The 23,213-nt window shown below is 46.7% G+C and overlaps 1 protein-coding gene across 6 annotated transcripts in view; it reads left to right on the top strand.

Annotated features, from left to right (window-relative positions):
* Positions 1 to 20,922, top strand: part of LOC143423471 (dystrophin, isoforms A/C/F/G/H) — a 361,743-nt gene extending 340,821 nt beyond the window's left edge. For 5 of the 6 annotated variants that reach the window (XM_076894837.1, XM_076894838.1, XM_076894832.1 and 2 more), the window contains 11 exons: positions 14,543 to 14,802; positions 15,609 to 15,767; positions 16,505 to 16,641; positions 16,937 to 17,141; positions 17,266 to 17,351; positions 17,435 to 17,762; positions 17,865 to 17,976; positions 18,115 to 18,753; positions 18,837 to 18,951; positions 19,353 to 19,460; positions 20,037 to 20,922. In XM_076894837.1, the coding sequence (XP_076750952.1) occupies positions 14,543 to 14,802; positions 15,609 to 15,767; positions 16,505 to 16,641; positions 16,937 to 17,141; positions 17,266 to 17,351; positions 17,435 to 17,762; positions 17,865 to 17,976; positions 18,115 to 18,753; positions 18,837 to 18,951; positions 19,353 to 19,460; positions 20,037 to 20,137 (2,250 nt within the window). In that variant the 3' untranslated portion in view covers positions 20,138 to 20,922. The remainder of the gene's footprint in view (positions 1 to 14,542; positions 14,803 to 15,608; positions 15,768 to 16,504; positions 16,642 to 16,936; positions 17,142 to 17,265; positions 17,352 to 17,434; positions 17,763 to 17,864; positions 17,977 to 18,114; positions 18,754 to 18,836; positions 18,952 to 19,352; positions 19,461 to 20,036) is intronic. The other variant, XM_076894836.1, reaches the window with a different exon arrangement.
* The last annotated feature ends 2,291 nt before the right edge of the window (positions 20,923 to 23,213 follow it).

The following is a 23,213-nucleotide window of genomic DNA, read 5'->3' as shown; positions in this document are numbered from 1 at the left end:
AGTGGTTTCTGTTGGTGTGTTAAGTCCTTTCTACGTATATCTACCGAGGGAAGATCGTCCACAAAAATTGAACATTTCAATTTTATCGAAGAAGGTGTAAGAATCGATCTTCTGTGAAATCACGATTCATCACGAGCGTCGTTAGTACCGATACGCGATAGAGAAAAATGATAGCGTGGAGTTTCCTATTGTTTCCTTTGACTTCGTTCGATAAACACCTGCGAAGAGTCGTATTAAATTTGTGTCTTCGTTAAATATTTAATTATCGACTTCCACTTCGCTGGTTAGATGGTTGAGTCAGCGAATCGCAACGGTCGTAAGCGTTACACGTTCTTTCTAAGGCGACGGTGGTTACACGGTGGTTAAGCGGTCAGAAGCAACACGGGTAGACAGTCATGTTGGGTGTCTCCGATTTCAAAAGTCCTTCCAACTAGTATTACACGAGAGAGCCAAGCAGTTTGCTCCAGATTCACGCCGCAAAAATGCTCGCGAGCAAATTTTTACGGTCGAAGTGGAGCAAGAGTGTTGTTGCGTTGCGTTTCCAAATAAAATTATTCGTCGTACTTTTCCAATTTCTCTTTTAACATCCAAGCAAAACAGAGATACCGCCCCGCGCCACTCGTACAACATGCCGTGGCGTTTCGCGTCCAATTTACCTTTTGACAAACTCAATTTACAGCGGTGTCTCGTGCGAAATTACCAGGGAAGATGAACGACGATTAAACTTTTACGTGCAATTTGTCGTAGAAGGGGTTGAAATATTGCAGCAATTGCAGCGAAACGGATACGGTTCGGTCAGTTTTTCTAAAGATTTACACTCTTTATTATTATCCGTGCGATAGCCGTTTCATCGATGCAGTTCACGTTGCGAGGGTATTACCTTTAAAAGGCACCAGTTTCCCAGCTCGTTGAAACATTGGATTTCTGCTGATTCGTTGCCTCGCCATGGAACCCGCGACATTTCCACCACAAAAGACGGAGTAGCAAGGTGCAAATCCCTTGATTCCGATTTCCTCGTCGCGACCTCGCCGGTTCCCTTCCGTTCTCCGGCATTCATCGCGCTCATCCGAGAGGAAGTCGGGGGTCTAACGAGAAAACAAGAGGCAGTCGGGGAAACCGCGGCTCCTGGACCCCGCCGCGGCCTAGAACGGAGGAGGGTGGGAATTTTAATGGGGCAGCAGGGCTGCTCTCCTCAATGGGAAAATTGTACCGGAAGTCTTGGGGCGAGCGGTGAGGTTAAAGGCCCATTAAGTACCAGCGCAATCTCGTCCTGCGTCGCGCTGTTATCCGCGGGAAGAAAAAGGACGTCGCGAACAAGCGAGGGAGAGAAGTGGGTGAGACCACAGGGTTCAAGTGTGGAACGCGCCAAGTCGCGCGAAAATGGGTACGCGCGTAGGCGGGTGTACATTTTCCATTAGCCGCGTTTGTGTGTTGATTTTCTGGCCTGTATTGTCGTGCCTCGTTTTTTCCCCTTTTCATTCATCTTTCGTCCTTTGTTCGAGTGTCTTACTCCTGTGCTGGATAGTCGTGGGCGTGCGATTACCAATTTGCACCTTTTGGATTACAATGACTTAACGATACACCGCAGTGTTTTGTAGCGAGGAAGATACGTCCTTTCGCGTACGATTTTTTAGTTAAAGAAGAACGAAAGGGAGCATTTGTAACATTTATAAATTCTCAACTACCTCTGTATGTAACTTGAATTGTTGACAATTAAAATCGCGTGTAATTTCGGCAGCGGAGGATTAAATGGATTCTGCAGTACACGACAATAAAGGTCGGCCCAATTTTTCCGCGCAAAGGAAAAGTACGGGGCAACAAAAAGTTAAGCGGAATCCGTGGCGAAAGTTTGATGAATCGAGGCCAGTTAGACATGCACGTGGCTTTGTCAAAGTTACACGTATCTGCTAACCCAGACCTGCTGCCCTTTTTCCCTTTACACACCGGTGTAGTTGGACTTCCACGAGGTACCTACGTGGGCTCGACGTGCACGCGTGAGAAGCGCACATTTCGTAGCGGCTGAATTTCTCGACGAGGTAAATCGCGGGATCGCGAGCTTTGCGCGCTACTCGCTCTCTCTCTTTCCCCCTTCCTAGTTTGATAAAAAAATAAAACAAGAGAAAAAGAAGAGAAAAAACCAGAGAGGAAAAAGGATGGAAAAGGAGAAAAGTTTGGAGCAGCGGCGTGCACGGTGCAAATTAATATAACAGCAATTACGGTTTTCCATTTTCGCGACTTTTTATCGCCGTTGTCGGCCGTTCCCGTTGTTTCCTCGGGAATTCGTCCAACGATAACCGTGGTAATCGCGTTCTTCGCGGTGGAAAAAAGTGATTTTCGCCGGTTCGTTTCAATTTCGTTCGGATTTTCCGCTAGTTATAGAGACGCCAGAGAAAGGGAGCCCGGTCGACGCCCATGCGAATCGAATAAACGGCCGAGAGTGAAATTACGAGGGGCGTGCGAAACTCATTTGGGCTGAATCTTTAATTAAACGCGCCGCATAACGTCGCCAATTGTCATGCAGCGCGACTATGTCCCCGTGTAAAATAATTTCTTCCCCCTCTGTTTCGCCAACCCTTTACTCTACCCCTGGTGCTCTTTGTTGTTTGCGGTACGATCTCTACGTGGGTAATTTTACCGAGAAATTTTGCAACTTTATTTTTAGCCGTTGTTGCGTGGTCTGGTAGCTTGTTTTAATTAATTTTTATATTCCTACGATCATTTTTATATTCCGTAATTTTTCCACCCCCTGAACGCATAAGCTTTCGAATAGAAAAGAACTCGAAGCAGGAGGACTAATTATTAAACGCGTTCGATCGTCGCTGATTTTCATCTTCCATAGACAATGAAAAGAAAATCTCTTCTTATCCTAAAGTTCAATTGCTTTTACATCGATTTACCGAAGGAGCCAGCCGGAAGAGCAAATTCTACCGCTGCTATTCTCAACACGAACCCGGAAAGGTAGCTTTAATATCTCGTGTTGATCAATCGACCCTCTCTCCCACTCTCTCTTCCTCTCTTTTTCACTCTTCCAGTATCAACTCGCCAGAGACGGCGGAGCTCGTTACCGATTTTCCGCGTTATTTCACAATTCTGCAAAAATAAATTAACGATTAATCGATGTCGCGCAGGCTGCGAAACTTTCCGGTCGAGCGGTTCTCCGCGGCCGACACGGAACCCGTTAGCCGTGAAATTAATTCGCTGGACGACACGAGATTTTAATTACGTTTGGTAATGATCGCGTACGCTCGCACCAACACGCGTGCACCCTCCGAGTAATTAAGTTCCCCGCCTACGTCGGCCCGTAAAAGACGCGCGCCAGCGTCCGCCCTCGCGACGACACCGAACATTTCTTTATATTCTCGGCTGTTTTCCGAGCCGGCCGTGTGTACGCACATCTCGCTCGTTCTCCGTTCGCCCTCCTCTTCCCGCCTGTTCCACATCCATCTTGACCCTTTTCACGTCCGCGCCTCCGGTCCCAGTTTTCTTGAAAAGGCACGCCCTGGAAGCAAGAAACCTTCCGCGTGCACACACGCGCCTGATGCGAGCGTGCACGCGCGTACAACGTGTACGTGTGCCGCTTGGAAATTCATAGATGGCCGTAGGGTTGGAGCTAATTATGTGGGAGAGGGCGAACTTGTGATTCTTTTTTTCTCCCCTTTCTCTGCTGGACTTTTTGCAGTTTTTATTCTTAAACCTCGCGCAAAGCGTTGGGTCAAAGACTTTTCATGCGTGCAATTTATTATATAAAATGAACACTCTAAATATTTCTGAAAAAGCATCGCGTTCTCCACAAAGTAATTATCTGAAGTAGAAAGTATTCGTCTCTATCGTATAGCTTTTATTCGAAACTTCAAACTGTACACCCTTCGTCGAGCCTCGCCTTATACGACTCGAACAGATCTCCCAACCGAACCTTCCGCTTTTAATTCATCCATAAAAAGGAGCGATAAAACCTTGGCGCGTATTCGTAATCTTCCAAATCGACCATTAAAGAAGTTCCAGGACCGGTCACAATTAAAAGTGTTACGAGCCCATTCGATGATCGCCACGGTCATCGAGATCGTAAAACGAGCCCAAGGGGTGAGCAACGGGACGACGTCCGGCCTCTCCTGTAATCACAGCGTTGCGTGAGAACACGAGCGTGATAATTATTGTTACTGTACGCCTGCTGGGCTTGTTATAAGCTTCACCGATCTAAGGGGCGAGGATTGGGCCGGCGATCTCGTAGACAATTGCGCGTAATTAACACCAACCGGATGGACGTCGTCGTTGCAGGACGAACCAGCCGTATCGGTGGCTGTGAGTGGTGCCATCGCCTCTGGTCCGTAGATGGTATCGCGGAAATTGCACTTACCGTTTCGCCGTCTCCTCTAATCCGATTGCCGTCGAGGGTGGATCCGCGGAGAGGGTGAAACAGCCGCGTCTAAGATCGGGACGCATCACCCCCTGTGGGTATTATGACTCCGAGCAGAGAGTACAATTAGCTAATTTCGGTAAAACGCCACTCAGCTGCCTCGACATCCGATCGCACTTTGATTTCGCCTGCCTACGCGGCTTTAAGTTCAAAGGTAGTTGTTCGTTACCGAATTCGCTATGAAAATCACTGTGTTCATCGAAACCGTGTTAACTCGCACTGCGCTTAGAACAGTTTTCAGAATAGCTTTGAATCACCGTGAAATGGAATCCGTACCGGTTAGATTCAGATTAGCGCAGGCTACACATGGCGTAGCCGAGATTTAGAGAGGCAGATGGCCGAACAATGAAAAGGGGTTACACCAAGGGCTCTCTCTCTCGAGTTACGCTGATGAATTCGCAGGCCCTCGCGCAGATGCTCACGCACCTACCATTCGTTAAACGGAAATTAGAAACAACGTTCCGCGGTCTGGGGACAATTAACACCATGGAAGAAGACGTCTGACGATTAAGGTAGCCACGCTGAGAGATACTTATCCGGCCCGCCGCCCTATTTCAATTCGCTGCCGCTAATCCAACAGTCGCTCGGGACGTCGGACGAACAAAGTCGACGGGGGATGGACACCGGCGACGAATTAATTAACCGAAAGCCTCGGGACGTTAAGTTCGGCGGCGCACTTAATCGGATGCGGACGAGTCAGTTTAACAGACAATCGGGCGTAATTAACACCACGGCGCACGGCGTCGTCGGGAAACAAGCCACTACGCGGGGGCGTATCAGTATTCCCACCCCCTCGAGCAACCCCCTTTTCCGCCCGCCGCTGTTGGGGAGATACAATTACGGAAATTGCTCTTACCGTCTCGCCGACTGTTAATCCGATTCCCGTGTAGCAACGTTCTCCATGCAGCCTCGTGGCAGCCGCCGCGGCTAAGTCCAGATGACTGATTCGAGATAAGGAATAGATGACCGGATCGCGATAAGGGAACATGATGCGGCACAGGAAACGCTGCTCCGTGGGACAATCCTCCGCCCCGGGGGTGGCTGGTCCCATCGAACGAACGGAAGTCCTCTTTGCTCAGCGACCGCTCGAAACAGTGCGCGAAGCGCTGCGAAAGGGGTGAAATTTTGGTGTCTCGCGTGCCTGCGAAGGCTTGCAAACGTTGGGGATAATTGAAGGGTTTAGTTGGCTGTAAGCCTTGGAAAGTGAGTTATCGTTGCGAGTCGAGTTTGTACGAGATCATCTTTCATAAAGTAGCTTGTTTAATTTTATTTGGCGTGAGGCGTGCGTTGCGTGCCGGTTAAAGTGCAGATAGATTACCTTTAAACTTAGTTTAGTTGGAAGTTCACGATTGTAACGTAACTCGTTCATGCACCCAGTCTTTGAATCGGATTATTTTGTTGCCACTTCGACTCGTTGAAACTACGGTTGCTGTTTTATTGGAATACCTAGTGTCTTCGTACTTGGCAGGCGCGTTTTCTTTGCGTCGAAGTTCCTCGAATGTGAGGCTTGTTTCGAAATTCAATAAGTGCCGTTTGCCAGCTTCAATTCCCCGCGATTATTGTCTTCGCCGGCCGTGTCGGAACACCGTCGATCGAGATAATGGCAGTGAAAGTTCCAGTGTAACGTTCCGCATTAATTCGCCGAGTAAAAACTGGTACAGTCTTTACATTTCTGACAGTCGTTTTGCGCGAGTGGATGACAGCAATTGAGGGCATAGAGAGAAAACGTGCAAACGTAGCACCGCGTAACTTCGAATTGCACAGTAACACGGTTTCGTTGATAAAATGTAATGACGGAGCATTACTGGACGGAATAAAAGTGCGCGTATAATTTCTAAGTGGAAGAATGTATCGACCAGGCGTAATAAATGTTAATACGCATTTATTGCTTCCAAGAGGCGATATTAAGATCGTCAGCATGGCGTCGCCGGACTGGCGTCAACCATGGACATTAAAGGAGAAAACGATCCTCATAACGCTCTGATATTGCGACAGGCATCCCCCAGACCCGTGATTACACCAAGGAATCGTGTTTATCGTCGTTGGATGTCGTATCTCTGAGCGCCCCTCTGTCTCCAACCCGTTGATCATCGCCTATCCCTTAATAATTAATTCTTCAATTACTCACGCGGTAAAATTCTGTTTTATAATTCTCTCGCTTTCGAATGCCGCGATTCTCGAGCACACCGGTTTCTTAATTCTCTGATCGCAGAATTTTCAAATCTCTTTCACTCTCCTCGAGATTGTTCCACCTCGAACTAAATACTTCAGTACGTTGCCGTAGCAGCAACATAAAACTCAATTGGTACCACCAACTCGCGCGAATTGAATTTTTCACGACTTCAAACCGGATCCTCCTGGCTTGGGGTGCACTCGAAACCGTAGCCAGGATTCGTACAGCTACGTCTCTGTTATTTGCAGAGCTAATTTTGTACTCGCTAATCGATTTACTTTGCCCGGAGAATCTTATTCCGCGGTCGTCGCGTCGAACAGTAAATCCAATTAAAGATACATCCTTTCTCCCCCTCCCCGATACTTCTATCGATTCTGTGACCGGGCCGTTTTCGTTTCGACGAATGAAATGTCTCGATTTTTCGATCAACCGTGACGCGATAAATAAAAATGAGTCGATCAAAATGTCCGGATGCATAGGTATCCTCCATGTTATCCAACTAACTTGAATTGGGACCAGAGTTTGTAGGAACGAATACTCCAATATCGAACGCAAGAAGAGTAATTATATAATGTGTATCAAAATGTTTTTATAACAAGTTACCGGCTCGTTCGACAGTCTGAAGCTTTTTGACGGCGAGAGATATTCATTTAAAATAGAACGAAATTGCCAATGAAACGTCCACATAACGCCTCTGTCTATTGATCTTTCTCTATGAAATTCTAATAACCATTTAGCCGGCGTGCACAGTCGACGCTTTTAGATCAACGTGCTTTTCGAGATGTATCCATTTATAAATTGAATACGAATTCAATCTTCCTATTGAACGCGATTCCCCTCGCTCGTACGCTGCTCGTATTCTTTCCGTTCGTATTATTATTAATAAACGTATCGTGTACTCGACGGAATTATTAAGCGCGTTTAACGGTAAATCAAATCCCATCAAAAGCATAATTAATCCCGCGGTGAGCAAACACATTGTTCAACATCGGATAATGTACAAACAGCGATGTATTGGAATACCATCGCCGCGATTTACCTGAAACAACTCTCTAATAGGGCAAATTAAATCAATTCTGCCGTATTCAAGAGTCTCTCAGAATTTATTTTCAAATTTAAACCCGTGAGTATCGAGGAAGATAAAAATCAAGACGAATAGACTCGCGTGGGGCGAGTTTTCAGGATGCATATCGCACTCCGCCGCGAGCAAGAAATGCGTTTCCTATTCGCAAAGAGATACTGAAAGCTCGAGGAAGCGAGCAGGATGAAGAGGGATGGAAGGCAGCGGTATCGAGTGACAGCGCTTCGATCCCGTCTCGAACCCCTATTCAAGGGAAACATATTCGAAACGGATCCAACCGTTTTAAGAGCATCTGCTGGCACAATGGGATTTCGCGGGCGAACGAGCAGGAATACACATGGCGGCCGCGCGTAAAACGCGTCCACCGCTCGCCGTTTCCGGCGGAGGTGCACTCGGGACCCGCGAAACCTTTCTGCCAATCGAAGCGTGTCCGCGACACACGAATATTTCAACACCGTCAGCAGGGCCTGTTTAATGACTTGCTGCAAATGAAGCCAATCGATGATCCTTTTTTCGATGCCTAGCGCGTTTCCAGACGAACCGACCACCGCCACCCCCAAACTGACGCGGTTACACAACAACGGTATCTCCCTTGCAAAATACGAGATCCACTCTAGTATTTTTGCTAGCTATAACGTAGCTCGCTTCGATATTGCCAACTTTTTCGCATTTTTTTTTTTTTTTTTTCTCGTAGAGATTCCAACAGTACGACTCTATACGAGCTACTGGTTATATTTTTTTTAGGTTGAATCTGGCAACTCGTCCATTCATACGCCCGATATTGTTCCCGCGGAACTTTTGATATAGGATTGTTGGTGATTTGTAGTTGATATCAGAATTTGCAATTAAAATTTTTCAAAAATACAGCGACACTGCCAGGCACGCAACGTTATACCGCGTTTTAATTCCTTTCTCGAATTCTACAAACGGTGAAACAATACTCGAAACCTCGCGCGTGGCGTGCACGATAGCCGCGAAGAGTTCTGCGAATCGAAGTGTATTTTCGTTTGCCGATGTTATTTTTATCGGCGTTTTCACGGACGCTCACTTTCCCCGTTCGCGATCCTCAAGACCAACGAGAAGACAAACAGCGGAGAGGAGGCTCTAACCCTCTCGATGGCTGGGGCGATTTTAAGATTCCTGGCACGCGTGTAGCACGTTACAGGCCGGTCACGACCGTGTCTCGAGCTCCCTCGCGGCCCTCTGTCCATTCAACTTCGGCGAACCGATCGTCTTCCGAGCATAGCATTTATTAAACGCGATAGTGATGAATGGAGTCTCATCAACGGTCATCGATCAGTTCGATTCTTTTTTGCTTTTAATGGCCCGGCGTGCTCGCGATAGCGCATGCAAATAATCACGATAAATCGTCGAATAATTACGCGGAGAAATTATTCATTTGTTGCGCGAACTTCCGCGCTAATTATACCAGGCGAATTTATCTATGCTGGAGCAGGTGTAATGAATTTATCTCGCGTCCCGCGACAGTACATATATGCGGCTGAAATATACCCCTCGATAATTCTCTTCGATTCGAGGTATAAACGCCGGCGGGTAATATTTTCGGGAAATTTTATGCTGCTAACTATTTTAAAGTAGGTCACCCGGCTTGTTACACTCGCTGGAGATCTCTAACTTTTTAATTACCGCTATTTTTTTCAACTTTTAATCGTAATTCTCGAGAGACAGCGAGAAACAAGCGTGCGACTAATAAATGTCGGGAAATTTAATAACGAACCTGAGGATATAGTAGAGGTAGCGAGGTACGATTTCACTTTCGATCGTTCTACGGCTCTGCCTACTCGCGAGCGTATTGTCGTCAGAGATCCATGGAGAACGGGTTGATGAACGGCTCGCGCGATTCGGAACATGTGAGAAATGAAAGATCGAAGGGTCCTCCGGGCCAGGTCTGGCATCGAGGAGCGTTTTATCCGGACAATCGATGGAACGCGGGTCAGAATCACGGCGAAGACGCGGTAAGGTGAAGGTCTAGGGTGCTTCGACGGGGCTACGAGGCCAGATTTATAGTAGATGCACGTGGCGTGCTGCCAACGACAAGGCGCCACGATATTGCCGCTTTAGTCACCCCTGTTAGGACTTCTCTTTGTCCAGCTGCTCGTCTACGTAATAAATAACAGAAACGACCACTGAAAACTGAATATTTACGAAGGAATTCGGTGATCATCTTAGCATACTGCTCCTTGCTCTGCCACTTCCCTCTTTTGCTCCTTTCCCGTCTCTTTCCACGAATGACCAAGGGTTACTTTGATAGCTATATTTACCCAGACACTGATACATTATGACAACACGGTCGACCATTTCGACGAAAGACTCGTTACACGTTTCACTTTCGCGCAAGCTGAAGAAACAATTGCCCGAAATTTTCCTCGATTCATTCTTGCCAATGTGGCGATCGTTACTGGTTCGAGTGTCCTCCCGATGTCTACATCGTTCTTAATTACACGAGGAATTCGCTCGAGCACACCTCTCGTTAGAAGTCAGAAAACGGAACAACTGTTTTCTACCGAGTTTCTAATTCTCAAGAAACCCGCCAGCCATGCCAGACAGTTACCCATGCCAAACGCGATCCCGCAATTCGTTTCCGCGGGACCTCCCCGAGGAAATTGCGCGACGCTAATTATCGAATGGCTCTCGCCACGGCGAACGGAGTATCGGACGGCGCCAGACAATTAGCTTGGTAAATTCCGCGAAGAAGTTCGCCAGGACGCGACACGGGAACGAGCAGTTGTAGTAAGAGTGATAGAAAAAGAGCGAGAAAGAGAGAGAGAGAGAGAGAGAGAGAGAGAGAGAGAGAGAGAGAGAGAGAGAGAGAGAGAACAGAGGGAAAGGAGGGGAGAAGGAAAGCACGGCCGAGTTAACTTTAATTGCCCGGTTGGCTACATAATAAATGACATTGCAGACGGCCAAGCGGAGGAAAAATTGTTTCGTCCTCCGCCTCCTACGCTCCTCCAACCCTTTATCCGTTCGCCGGCTACGTTCTCCGACCTCTTCGTTCCGCTTTCGTTCGGCCTGCTCGCTGGAACGATCTCTGCGTCGAAGCCTCAGGAAACCGGGACGTATTGATGGCTGTGTAATCTTATTTTCAGCGATACATTCATCTTCGACGCGTCACTTGCGACGCTGGTACGATCCTTCCGCCAGGATTTATTACCGGAATTAAATTCTCGCCGGTGTCCCACGCGAGTAAAACTGGCTACCAATCGGCACGCCTTTCTCTATTCTCACCTCGATCAGGGAATGTCTATAATTTACGGCCGTACGAAATTGCAGTCAAGATAGGATCTGGAAGTTGTGCATTCTTGAGACGAGCCGAGATATTGCGATCGCGCGATCTGACTCGCTTTCAACGGCGAGTGCCAATCCGATTAGTTTCTTCGCTACTTTCTTTTATTTTACTCCGATGTCTACGAGTCCCCGTTCCTCGAGCTTGTCTCGTTGTTTCCGGCTGTCAATTGAAATGATTTACCGCCGTCCACTCCCGCAACGCATTCCCCAATCGAACGGAACACGAATAAAAAGCACGAGCCACCGTCCCGTTCAATGAATCTCTCTATCGACTTCCCGATGGCGTCACTTTCCGCGTGGTCAACGACACGAACCGGCTTCCGCTGGATCGGCGCCCCTTCCGCCGCTTTTTCTTCGCTTTTCCGCTTTAAGAACGCGCACTGGATGCCGAACAAGCGGCGCTTAAAGTACTTTCATAGCGGGACGACTAATTAGAGCGATTTAGCGTCCGTCGTCGACGTTTATTTGGAATGCAAATGCAGACTTCCCCCAACCCTTCTTCCACTGTTCGCCTCTCTCGGGTCCTCCTACTTTCGTTTTCCCCGTTGCTCTTTCCGCAACCAGCCCTTTACTCGTCCCCCACCCTCCCTGTTCCTCTCCTTTTCGTTCTCCTCTCTCGTTTTTCCCGCCATTCCTTCCACTGTACCACGCTACCACTCCGTGTTCTCTTCGTCGCTTTGCTCTCTCCTCCGTCATTCGTCCCCCCTATATTGTTCACCCTTTCTCTCGGTTCTTTAATCCCCTGCTAGTTTCACCCCTTCTCTCAATGCGTTATTTTCGAATTTTGCGAGGCCTACACGCGCAGCACCTTCTGATCCCTAAAGCTCCGGTTCCGTGGGTCAACTCGTTGAAGCGTTCTTCTTGGCAAAATTTTCAGACAACAGAACAGTTGAATGATTAATCGCTCGAACGTTTGATAAAAAATCCTAATTCGTTCCAGCTGATTCATAATAAATGCGTACACTCTTTTCGTTCCTCGACGAACACGTTTCCCTTCGTCTCATAATTAAAAACAACTGAACGAACCGTTGGAACGTGTAATCAAAGGGAGAAGAAGGCGCGCGAGGCGTCTTGCCACCGCTCGTAACGAGTGGAAACGGGTGTTTTCGACGCGGGGTGGTTCTCGACCGCGAAGAGGCAGCGCGACTTAACCGGAGAGAAAGAAGGGGTGGTCGATGGAAGGGTGCGCGGCGCTTGAATGGGGGGCAATCGAATGAATGGAAAGCGCGACTGGATGGCTCCGCGTCGTCAGGACCCAGGCTGAAAGGGATGCTAGGTGTTGTTTAAGGGTTATTGTTGCGGCCCTTTTGTCCCGTCGGTTCGCGAGAGCCAGTCTGCGTCGAATGTAATTTATCGGAGCGGAAAAAGGGCGCGTTATCTCGGCGGTCGCCGCCGTGGCGCTTTTATCGTAGCGCGTCGACCGGAGAATCGCGAGGTTAGCTCTTTTGCCCCGCCGAATTTCGGGGTTAAATTGGGGGTTATTCTGAATCTCCTTACCCCCTCGTAACTGCTCGAGGAAATGCAATATCGCGAACTGTGTTGAATTGTAACGGACAATACGTTCGTAAAATATCTTTAGCATAAACGAATGTGCTTCGTGTTTATTAAATGTAACTCGCGTCTGTATATCGGCATTTATTTCCCGTCGGTAGCAAAAACATTGCTGCCAGTTTAATATCCAACGAAATGAGAATATTTACTGGAAACGTAAAAAATAACTTTTCGAACAAATTGTACAGATGGATTGTTTGTACATATATTAACAGGCGCTATACAAATGTTGTAAAACAGCGAGATAGAGGTATTATTTCCAGCAGTTTTCTTCAATTAGCCATTTATTAACTTGTTGCTTCGCGTTCGGGTCTCGTTTAAACAACCCTTGGGAGGGGCGATCCAATTTAACCGAATTAGTTTAATTAAAACTCCGGCGATTTTCTAACAACATTACAACTGGTTGACAAAACGAAACCGAGGAAATTTAATTGTTTCAATGTATTTCTCGTCCGGATCTTTCTCCTTTTCTTTGATAATTCCAGTCAGAAAAGAAGCTGGCTAACAGAAATGGAATTCCATTGTCTCGCTTTAACGAAGCACCTGGGATAACGCGAGGCGATGTTCTTTAAAACATTTTAATCTCAAACGCCTATTAGAAAATCAATTATCTCACGGATGTGACGCGCGCCGAAGGATCAACGCACGAGATCTTCTCCGTTGGTATTCTAAACATCGTTGCATCGTCTTTTTATCGTGGGACAAGACGCTTTCATCGCACCCCCATTAGCGTCTCTATCGGTGCGCAGCTGTAGCCTTTTCACCAACTTGGGTGAGGTACGAGCGACACCACCGCGATTTATTACGAATTTTAATAGCAACGATTACTCACCGGCTGACCTGTATACGATGGGGGCCGCGCGAAATCCTGGTAAACCATAAATGTGGTTTTCATGATCATAAACTTCTGACCTGCCGACAATCACGCGTGGAACTTTCTTTTCGTTCGCGCGACGAACGACGTCCGCTCGTTCGGGAAACGCTATTTTCGGTCCCGACCACGGAAACTGCTCGCCATCCTTGTTCGAATTTCCCTCGCCTTTATCCAACCTTCTCCGATAAACGTTTCTTGGAAACCTTGGTTGGTGGATATCTTTACTTGGAAGATACTTCGAGTCGAAGAGAATTATGGTAGATGGAAAATACACACGTATAAGCTGTTTATTCGAACCTAGAAAAAGGTAATCGTACTAAAAAACGACGAGTTAATAAGAAAAGTCGAAGGAAATTTATAGTAAAAATGAATTTTTATTTAATTCAAAGATTCTAGTAAGCTGTAACGGGGACACGGGTTTACCTTTCCTGCAAAACATACTTTTTTGAACGGGTGACATACCCCCGATAATGGACGATAAGATTAAACTGTATCTGCGCGTGGAGATTACATTCGTCGATAAAAACGTGTCCAATCTTCGTCGTTTCAAGTTATTTTCTCAATCATTTTTTCTCAAAGGAATGCGAGAAATAGATCTTCCACTCTAACACGTACGACATATGTACACAATTAATTTAGTGAAAAAAAAGCAATACAAGAGGCATTTAAATTGGAAAAGTCATAAAAAAAAGGGAACTCAATCGTTTAAAACGTTCTGCAACTTTGCACGACCCCTTTTTTCCAGAGACGTAACGATGCACCAGCTGCAGCTTACAGTTGCACCGTTCTTTTTTTAAACAAACCAATGCAACTCCGATAAATTAATTCTACCAACTGCTCGAAACTGCACAAAACCGCGCGCACAGATTAAACGCAGATTTTTCTCCCGGTGCGCGACTCTGATAGGATAAAAGGAGGAGAACCAGCGACAGAAATTATCGCTTGTGTTATGCAGTTAAGGCGTTTAACGTTCCACTAAAATCGCGCTGCGACGAGGAAAAACGTTTAAACCGGCGAAACTTTCGATGCTCAGCTCGCGAAAGTAGCCTCCTGCCTGGCTTCCAACTTTGTCCCAAGTGTTATCGTGTTGGGCACCAGTCGCGACCGTGGCGCGAATAAAATTTCGATGATTCTGCGTTGCAGAAAATATGCGTCTTCCAAAAAACTCTGGAGGATCTCTCGTCGCGGATGGCCGGTGCCGAGGCGATCCAAAGCGGCTGGCAAAATCCGAGCGACGCGAACGAGGCGACGGAATTGCTGAAGCAATTGGAGAAATTCGGGGAACGACTCCTGCCCATCCAGAGGAGCATCGAGTACGCGAACGATCAGGCGAGCGTCTTCGCCTCGAGCAGCGTCATCGTTTCTCACGCTTTGCTGGCGAAACTCGAAGATCTCAACACCAGGTACGTCCCAGCCGCTTGAATACTCTTATTCCGCGAATGACGGTTCGTTTTGCTGAAATCCATTACGCTAACGTGATACGTACGGATGATCTTTCTGCCTCTGAGAAATCTGGCTACCGCGCGCGAGTAATCGTTCAGAATTTTTTAAACTGAGAAGAATGTAAGAAGAACTTGCTAAAAAGTATTGAATGTCCGAAGGTACGCGATTTTCATGTTGCAATCGTGCAGTAGCGACATCAGAAATTAAATATTGAGCGAGATATCCTGTGCTTATACATGATAATAAACACGATATCGACTACTCTCAGAGTTCGAACAGTTCAGTGGCCATTGTAACACGTTACAGCACGGTAACTTTACCTGCAAGACGATGGAGAGGATCTTCGTAGTACTCACAAGGTGTTCAAGTCTAACAGAACTAACGTTCACTCCAATTTCTCAAAATCCTCGTGCCCCCGCGTTTAACCTAGTTCTTTAAACTACCTAGGCCTCGTTTGTTCCCGTTAACATATTCCCCTAACCGTTAAACGAGCCCAGAAGACCCGCATTCTTTCCACGCAACACAATCCATTTGCATACGACGTGGGGCATTGCTTATCGCTCCAGTTACCTAAATAACACATCTCTCGATACCTTTGCTCGATACGAAGATCAGGCAACAAGATCCATTTCCCAGTTCACCGTCTACGTTTCCAGCCACGCGTTCAAGAACCACCCATCGAGAGAGTTCGCTCGCGAAAGATCCAAGCTCCGTCGTTTTGTCTTCCGGTCGTGGATGGCGCTAAGTTTTTCGCGTGTTTTCGCAGGTGGAAGGTGCTGCAAGTGGCGGTTGACGAGCGTTACAAGTTGCTAAGCGGATTTGGAAAGGATGGCAGCACTCCGGGTAGTCAGGCTTTCCTCGCGAGCAGCGTGGAACCACCATGGGAGAGAGCCCTCACACCCGCCAAAGTGCCTTACTATATCAAGTAATCGATCTTCCTCTTTCGCACGAGCGAACACCCGCCGCGCCCTCTCGCCCCGTTCGATTTTAGGGGGTGGCCACCCAGCGTGATCCAGCTGGTGGCGATCTTGAAACGCGAACAAACGAATAATCGAGCCTCGAGGCGACATGAAGTTCGCGCGGACGCTGCCGCGTCGTCCGCGGAGTATTCACGACGCGAATATTTAGTCGGTAGTGCTTGCAAATGGTGATGAAACGATAGAAATTCCAATTTAGATCAGTGATCGGCTTTGAACTCTCGAGCTGAGGTGCTCTGGAATATTGATTGCGTAACCAGTACTCGAAGGATGGTAGCTGGAGGGAGGGAAATGTTTAATCTCCATGGAACAAAAGATAATCGAGTTTACCGTGTGTTGTAATCCGAGCCGTGCCGTTTAATTAATATGCATTAATGAAAAAGAACAGTACGAGTCGCTCGAGCTCCATCTTGTCCGCTTCAGTCGACGGTTGAAGCTGATCTCGGTTCGCTCCGATATTCAGATGATTCCTCAAACTCGGCTCGTAGATAAATTCTTAAAATCGTCAGTTGGCGACTCGAGCCAAGAATCGTGGCCGGATTTAATAAGGATTAAACAAAGTTCTTCCCTCGACTTTGCCAAGTTTCCCCGCGCTGGATCACGGCGGGTGTTGTACGGAAATTTTCGTGGATCTTTTAATCCGCGAGATCGGGCTTGGGACTAATTCCAATGGAACGTTTTGCAGCCATCAGTCGGAGACCACCCACTGGGATCATCCGAAAATGATAGAGCTGATGTCCTCGCTGGCGGATCTGAACGAAGTACGATTTTCCGCGTACAGGACGGCGATGAAGCTGCGCACCGTTCAAAAACGATTGTGCCGTGAGTATTCTTCGAACTCTTGCCCTATTGCGGGCAGCTACGTTGCCAGTTATATTCATTAATTGCTGTAATTCTCTTAATTAATCGCGTGTCTCAGCTGCGATGACTCATTAAGTCGCTGTTGATGGATCTGATCTCTTGCATCGGGAAACAGTACGAAATATTCTCATGGTTATCAGTGGATTTAAATACATTTCGGTTTTTGCAGTCTCGTTTGAGATATAATACGCTTTAAAATAGCTTTCGCGTTGAATAATTTAATTCGTTTGTTCATCGTTCATTTCTTCGGTTGCAGTGGACATGTTGAGCCTTTCCACCGCATTAGAGCAGTTCGATTCGCACGGGCTCCGGGCGCAAAACGACAAACTAATCGACATTCCCGACATGGTGACAGTCCTGACGTCTCTGTACGAAGTGATAACGGCGGACAATCCGACGCAGGTGTCTGTCCCGTTGTGCATCGATTTGGCCATCAACTGGCTTCTCAACGTGTACGATAGGTGAGCGCGAACCGATGCCAGACCCATCATTTATTCAATTAATTAAATAAATCGCGCTTCCCCGATCCTCTTTGCCCGTCCGACGAAATGACATTCACGTTGAAATCGTTGCTCTCTTTTGCAGTCAACGAACCGGTCAGATTCGCGTGCTCTCCTTCAAGGTTGGTCTGGTCCTGTTGTGCAAAGGACACTTGGAAGAGAAATATCGATGTGAGTTCCCATCCGTTCCATTTTCCACGCTCTTGTTTCGAACAGTGAATTCTTTTTGCAACGTTCCTCCCGCTCTATTCCAGATCTATTCCGGCTAATCGCTGATCCGAACAGACTGGTGGATCAACGGAAACTCGGTTTATTATTGCACGACTGCATCCAAGTGCCAAGGCAGTTAGGAGAAGTGGCGGCGTTCGGCGGATCGAACATCGAGCCAAGCGTTCGCAGCTGCTTCGAGAAGGCTGGAAAGGACAAAAATGAGATAGAGGCGGTGCACTTTTTGAGCTGGCTGCAACAAGAGCCGCAGAGCATGGTCTGGCTGCCTGTGCTCCATAGACTCTCCGCCGCAGAGAGCGCGAAGCATCAAGCGAAGTGTAACATATGCAAGGAGTATCCCATCACTGGATTCAGGTACGACTTTTTTTTACTCCCGCAAAAAGATTGTACATAAACTTTCAAGCCTCGATAACCGACTCAGGTTTTCAACTCAATATCCTCCTCTTTCGATCGCAGATATCGTTGCTTGAAATGCTTCAACTTCGACATGTGCCAGAACTGCTTCTTCTCAGGCCGGAAGGCGAAGAACCACAAGTTGACTCATCCCATGCAAGAATATTGCACTGCGGTAAGCGTGTAGAACGTCAAAACTTGTATGTAATAAAATTTCAATATGCGAGCAATGAAAATTTCGCAAATGGACGTTTCGATGCGAGGCAGAGTGACGTAATGCAAACCAGTAACCACGCGACTATTCGTTTTACAGACCACGTCTGGCGAGGACGTGCGCGACTTCACGAGGGCGCTCCGTAACAAATTCAAGTCGAAGAGATACTTCAAGAAACACCCAAGGGTCGGTTATCTGCCGGTGCAAACCGTGTTGGAGGGCGACGCGCTCGAGAGCCCCGCTCCGTCGCCGCAGCACAGCTCTCTCAGCCAGGACATGCACTCCCGATTGGAGATGTACGCGTCCCGGCTGGCGGAGGTCGAGCTGTCGCGCACAAGGAGCAACTCGACGCCGGATAGCGACGACGAGCACCAGCTGATCGCGCACTATTGCCAGAGCCTGAACGGCGGCGACAATGTGAACGTGCCAAGGAGTCCGGTGCAGGTGATGCAAGCGATCGACGCTGAACAAAGGGAGGAACTCGAGGCGATGATCCGCGAGCTGGAGGAAGAGAACGCGACGCTGCAAGCGGAATACGAACGATTACGCTCGAAACAGACGCCAGGCTCCACGCCTGAGGACGGCCACGGCAACAGACAGCCTGACTGCGACATGATCGCCGAGGCGAAATTGTTGAGACAGCACAAGGGCAGATTAGAAGCGCGCATGCAGATACTGGAGGATCATAATCGTCAGCTGGAAGCGCAACTGCAGAGACTCAGACAACTTTTGGACGAGGTTGGTTCAACACATTTCTATTCGTCGCGACGATTTTGAGTTTCCAGAAAATTTGAAAACTTGTCGTTTTCGTTGCTTCGCAGCCGAACGCTTCCTCGCCTTCGAAGACCGGCACGCTGCAGACGCGAAGCGTAACAGCTTCTCAACTGGCAACCGATTCGCCTGCTAAAATGAACGGACACTACCACGATTCCCCAGGTATGTTACGCGAAAACCCGAACGTCGACTTTGCGTTGAATTAAAATTTCATAAGAGCAATCCTTGATTTCCTAATCGCGAACAAAATCAAATTTCTATCGTTATTTACGCAAACAATACTCGCCACAATTAGAACCTCCATTCCTCGGGTTAATTTTTATTTCGATCCAAACAACCATTTCACGCAAAACGAAATCCTCTTCCGCACCCATCGCACATGGGCGTAAACGATTTTCAATACTGGCATAAATGCACGCCAGCCATGGAATCACGGTCATTATTCAAAAATAAGTGGGCGCAGGGTATTTCTGGCGCTAGATACTAACCGCATATTAATGAGCGTTTCATAACGTGCCGAGGAGATTAGCATAAAGCTTATTGGTATGGGTGTATGGACGTAGGTGGTGGAGGCTCGAACGAGGGAAGAGTGAGCAGTTTAGAGAGGCCACCACCGCCACCGCATTCTCACAGCGTTGCCCATAACGTGGGCAATCTCTTGCACATGGCAGGTTCGTTCCATTCATCGTGTACTAAATTAGTACGATCAATTTCTGTATATGTAGCATATTTATATAAAAACAGAATTTGCTATGTCGAACGTCTCTCATGCACGACCTCGTCTCTGCTTAACAATAACAATGCTTTTCCTGTTTTTCACGCCACAGAATGGATGTAAGGTGAGACTATCATTGCTTCTTTCCTGCCGATTCTTCTTGTACGCAGTGTTTGTGCCGACTAGGCTATTCTCGTCGCATTCAAAACTCGAGAATCGGTCGATATCAATTAATATTTACCTATACACACTTTTATCTCGTCTGCTCGTCGCTTTCGTCTCTACGTGCTTACGGTCACGAGCTCCCCCATTTCAACTACTTATCCGCCACGCACTGTATCCGTCATCCACGTATACCTGCATGACATATACCTACTGAAACGCATTAACGTTTAAACGTGAGATAACAATGTCCTCCTGTGTTCAAGTGTAGCCGATCTTCGTGTGAATACTTTTGTGTAACACTAGCGAACGGTAGAGAACGCTCGGTTCGATCGAGATCGAAAGTAGACCTAAAATACTTCTCTTTTAGGAGACTTAGGGAAAGCAGTCGGTGAACTGGTGACAGTGATGACCAGCGAGGACACGTCGAAAACGAACGGGCAAAGGGCGCCACCACCGGCTTTCAAATAACGGTTATCACCGGCCGATTAACTCATTCCGAGGGGTACTGTCTTACATTTCAACGAAATCGAGGCAAGCGTCGCGAAACGAAACGAAACGAACCTAAAACGAAATCGATTTCCGATCGATCCCGCGCCATATACACACGACACACGCGCGCGCGCGCGCGCGCGAGATCCCGCGGATGTTTCGAGATGTTTTAATTGACCAAACGTAAGAAGCCTGGCTCTAAACGCATATCAATGGAAGAAGAATATCACACAAAGCATGCAGGGTCAGGGTGGCCGCCACAGTGGTTTTGGGTATTTTATAAGTTTTGATATACATACACCGTTGTATAGTCTAAATTGTATCGAATAAGACGATTATGGTTTAACTATGGCGGCTCCTTGGGAAGTAACATTACTACATATTGACACGTCATATCATTAAAGAAAAGAAGAAAAAGAGAAAAATGCGTAAAGCGTAATCGCACGCGAAATACGATGGAGAAGAGATTGAATCAATTGTTATATGCTTAGTAGTTAAAAGAAAACTTATTACGGAAGAGATGATGAGTCGAAGATGATTACGAAGACGTAACGATTATAAGATAAATTACACAGAGGGAGATATCATTAACAGTGCATGCAAAAGCAATGTATCAAATCACGTACTCTATTCTAGATCGTAGGCTATATTTACATACCCATTCTGTTCACTGCCACGGGCTCTTCCTCGACATTGAATAGCATATACCGATGTACATGTTACATGACTCTAGGCGGCGCGTTAAATAATGAAAAGAGTGACAACTGGGCGAAAGGAAAGACGAGGAGAGAGAGCAGAAGGTATGAAAGAGAAATTCACATATAGACCTGGCATCTTTTCCGTACCCTTGTGAATACGGAAGTTTGCATCGACACATGGATGACACACGTTCACACACGAAAACACGTACATGCATATCATTATATACATATACATATATAAATAAATGAATAAATAAATAAATAAATAAATATATATATATAAATATACGTGGATACATGAGAAACACAAACACACATGTTACGATGGACACGTACACGCTGAGGACTTTTTGTAATCGATAATAAAAACAAAGGCAAAGCAATGTGCATTATAATGACTTTCAAATTTATTTTTTAATCCGGTTACGATCGTTTTTTCATATTTTTTATCATGGATTTTAGATGGCAATGTCTCTTATTTAAGCCTGCCCGGATGTTACTTATATTTAAGAGTATATCGATAAGTATCTAATTTACAAACTGTAGGCTGTATTCTGATATGTAATAAAGTTGTCTAGAAAATAATCACCTCGCTCTCTGTATCTCCACTTAAATTGTAATTGTGATTGCATGTCTTTTTTAGCGCTGAACATCTCTTATCGCGATAAAGGAGAGGTACTTCGATACATGGTAGAAGACTATAGCAAGGAGGGAAAATTAGAAGGAAAAAAGTTAATTCTTCATTATTGAAGGGTACGTGGTACAATGGGAGGCTTTGATAACGATAATTAAAGCTCGAATGAGATCACAGACAATTAATTATCGGCAGTTTGATCGATGAGCCCTCGCGAAACCGCAGGAGGGCCACGCTTTCTTCGCCAGCAGGCCATCCGGATCGCAAGGACGTTACCTTGACTGGACGCCGTTCGATCCGGTTTTTAATCACCCCTCGATGGAAACCGTAAGTGAAACGACAAGGAAGAAAGAAGCGAACCTCCGGGCATAGAATTAATCAGCATAGTAACATCGATATCTGGTTGAAAATAGTACAAAAACAAGAATATCTTATCGTGCTGAAAGGAAACAACACAAAAATACCCACATATATTGGCTGAATCACAATCGAACAAATAAAACGGCTACGTCGGAACGTCTTCGAGCCTTGCAAGCAACATTCCCTTGGATCAAATTCCAGTAGAGTCATTAACATTTTCTGGCCGGTTTGCGCAACGTTCCTCCAACGTGCTTGTTCGACAAATAAGATATAGATTGTGTTGAAACGAATGACTGTCAGATTAGAGACTCCGAGCGGAAAAACGAAGTCGAAGAAAACGTGTTTAAACGTAATATCCTACCGTTCTAACCGGTGGATGTTTATGTATTTACGAATGCAACAGCTTACGAGTATTGCTCTTTTGTCGGACGCAATCCTTATCATATACCATGTAAAATTTCTTTTCCCAGGTAAGGCGAGAAGTAATGGAAATAAAACAGTTATTTCCTCGCGAAGATTACATGGTAAACCGTGCTGGGTCGCGCTCGTCAAAGAACGTAGCTAGCGATTCGAGAGTCCTGCACCAAAAATTGCATTATTGCGCTAGAGCAATAAAACCAATTGCAGCTTAAACAGCGTTCTGTGGCGCATCTTTTGTCGCTGGAACCCCGTTAAAAGTTTACCACGAGTTTTGCCTAAAATAGGTAAAAACCCCCCTCTCCCCTTTGCATGTTTTAGCGATTTAAAATCTATCCCAACCGTATCTGATCGAAACGCTAGCAGAATGTAGTTAATTGTAGCTTAAAGAGCACAAAACATATGGTTTTTGAATAAGGTCCTTACCGAGTATTCCCGTGACACGCGAGGATAGGTCCTTGCACTTAACACAGGTTCGCGTGCGGCTAACGTGAGCACCCGACGCGTGTTTGCTCTCGCACACGTATGCACGCGAGCCAAGATGCACTCTCCTCGGATACTGGTATTGGTGGCCTCGACCTTGGTGCATCGCTCGACTGCACCGTGCATCGTCCCACGCAGTGGCGTAACGCCCAGGTGAGGCTCGAATTTTTTACCTGATCGCGTTCCTCGACGAGGGAAATCGTGTACGCTCGCATATTTACTATTCGAACCGCGACCCTTCCCGCGCAATTAAATTCAATCCAGTTTGAATTCATTGTCCATTAATTGGAATTCTGTGAAAGTTGAAATAGTTTCGTGGAACGCGAGGATTCTTGAGTTTACTTCAGTGATCATGATTTTTTGGAATTACTTGAATAGAATTATAGTATAGTAATAGAGCCTCTCGTGTCTATATTAGAAGAGCTGAACGTCCTGTTAGGCGAACAGAATGTCTCCTAGC

Source organism: Xylocopa sonorina, chromosome 5, assembly GCF_050948175.1.
Source record: "Xylocopa sonorina isolate GNS202 chromosome 5, iyXylSono1_principal, whole genome shotgun sequence".
NCBI lineage: Eukaryota > Metazoa > Arthropoda > Insecta > Hymenoptera > Apidae > Xylocopa > Xylocopa sonorina.
Note: the sequence above shows the minus strand (reverse complement) of the source record. Positions and strands in the feature narration are given on the sequence as shown.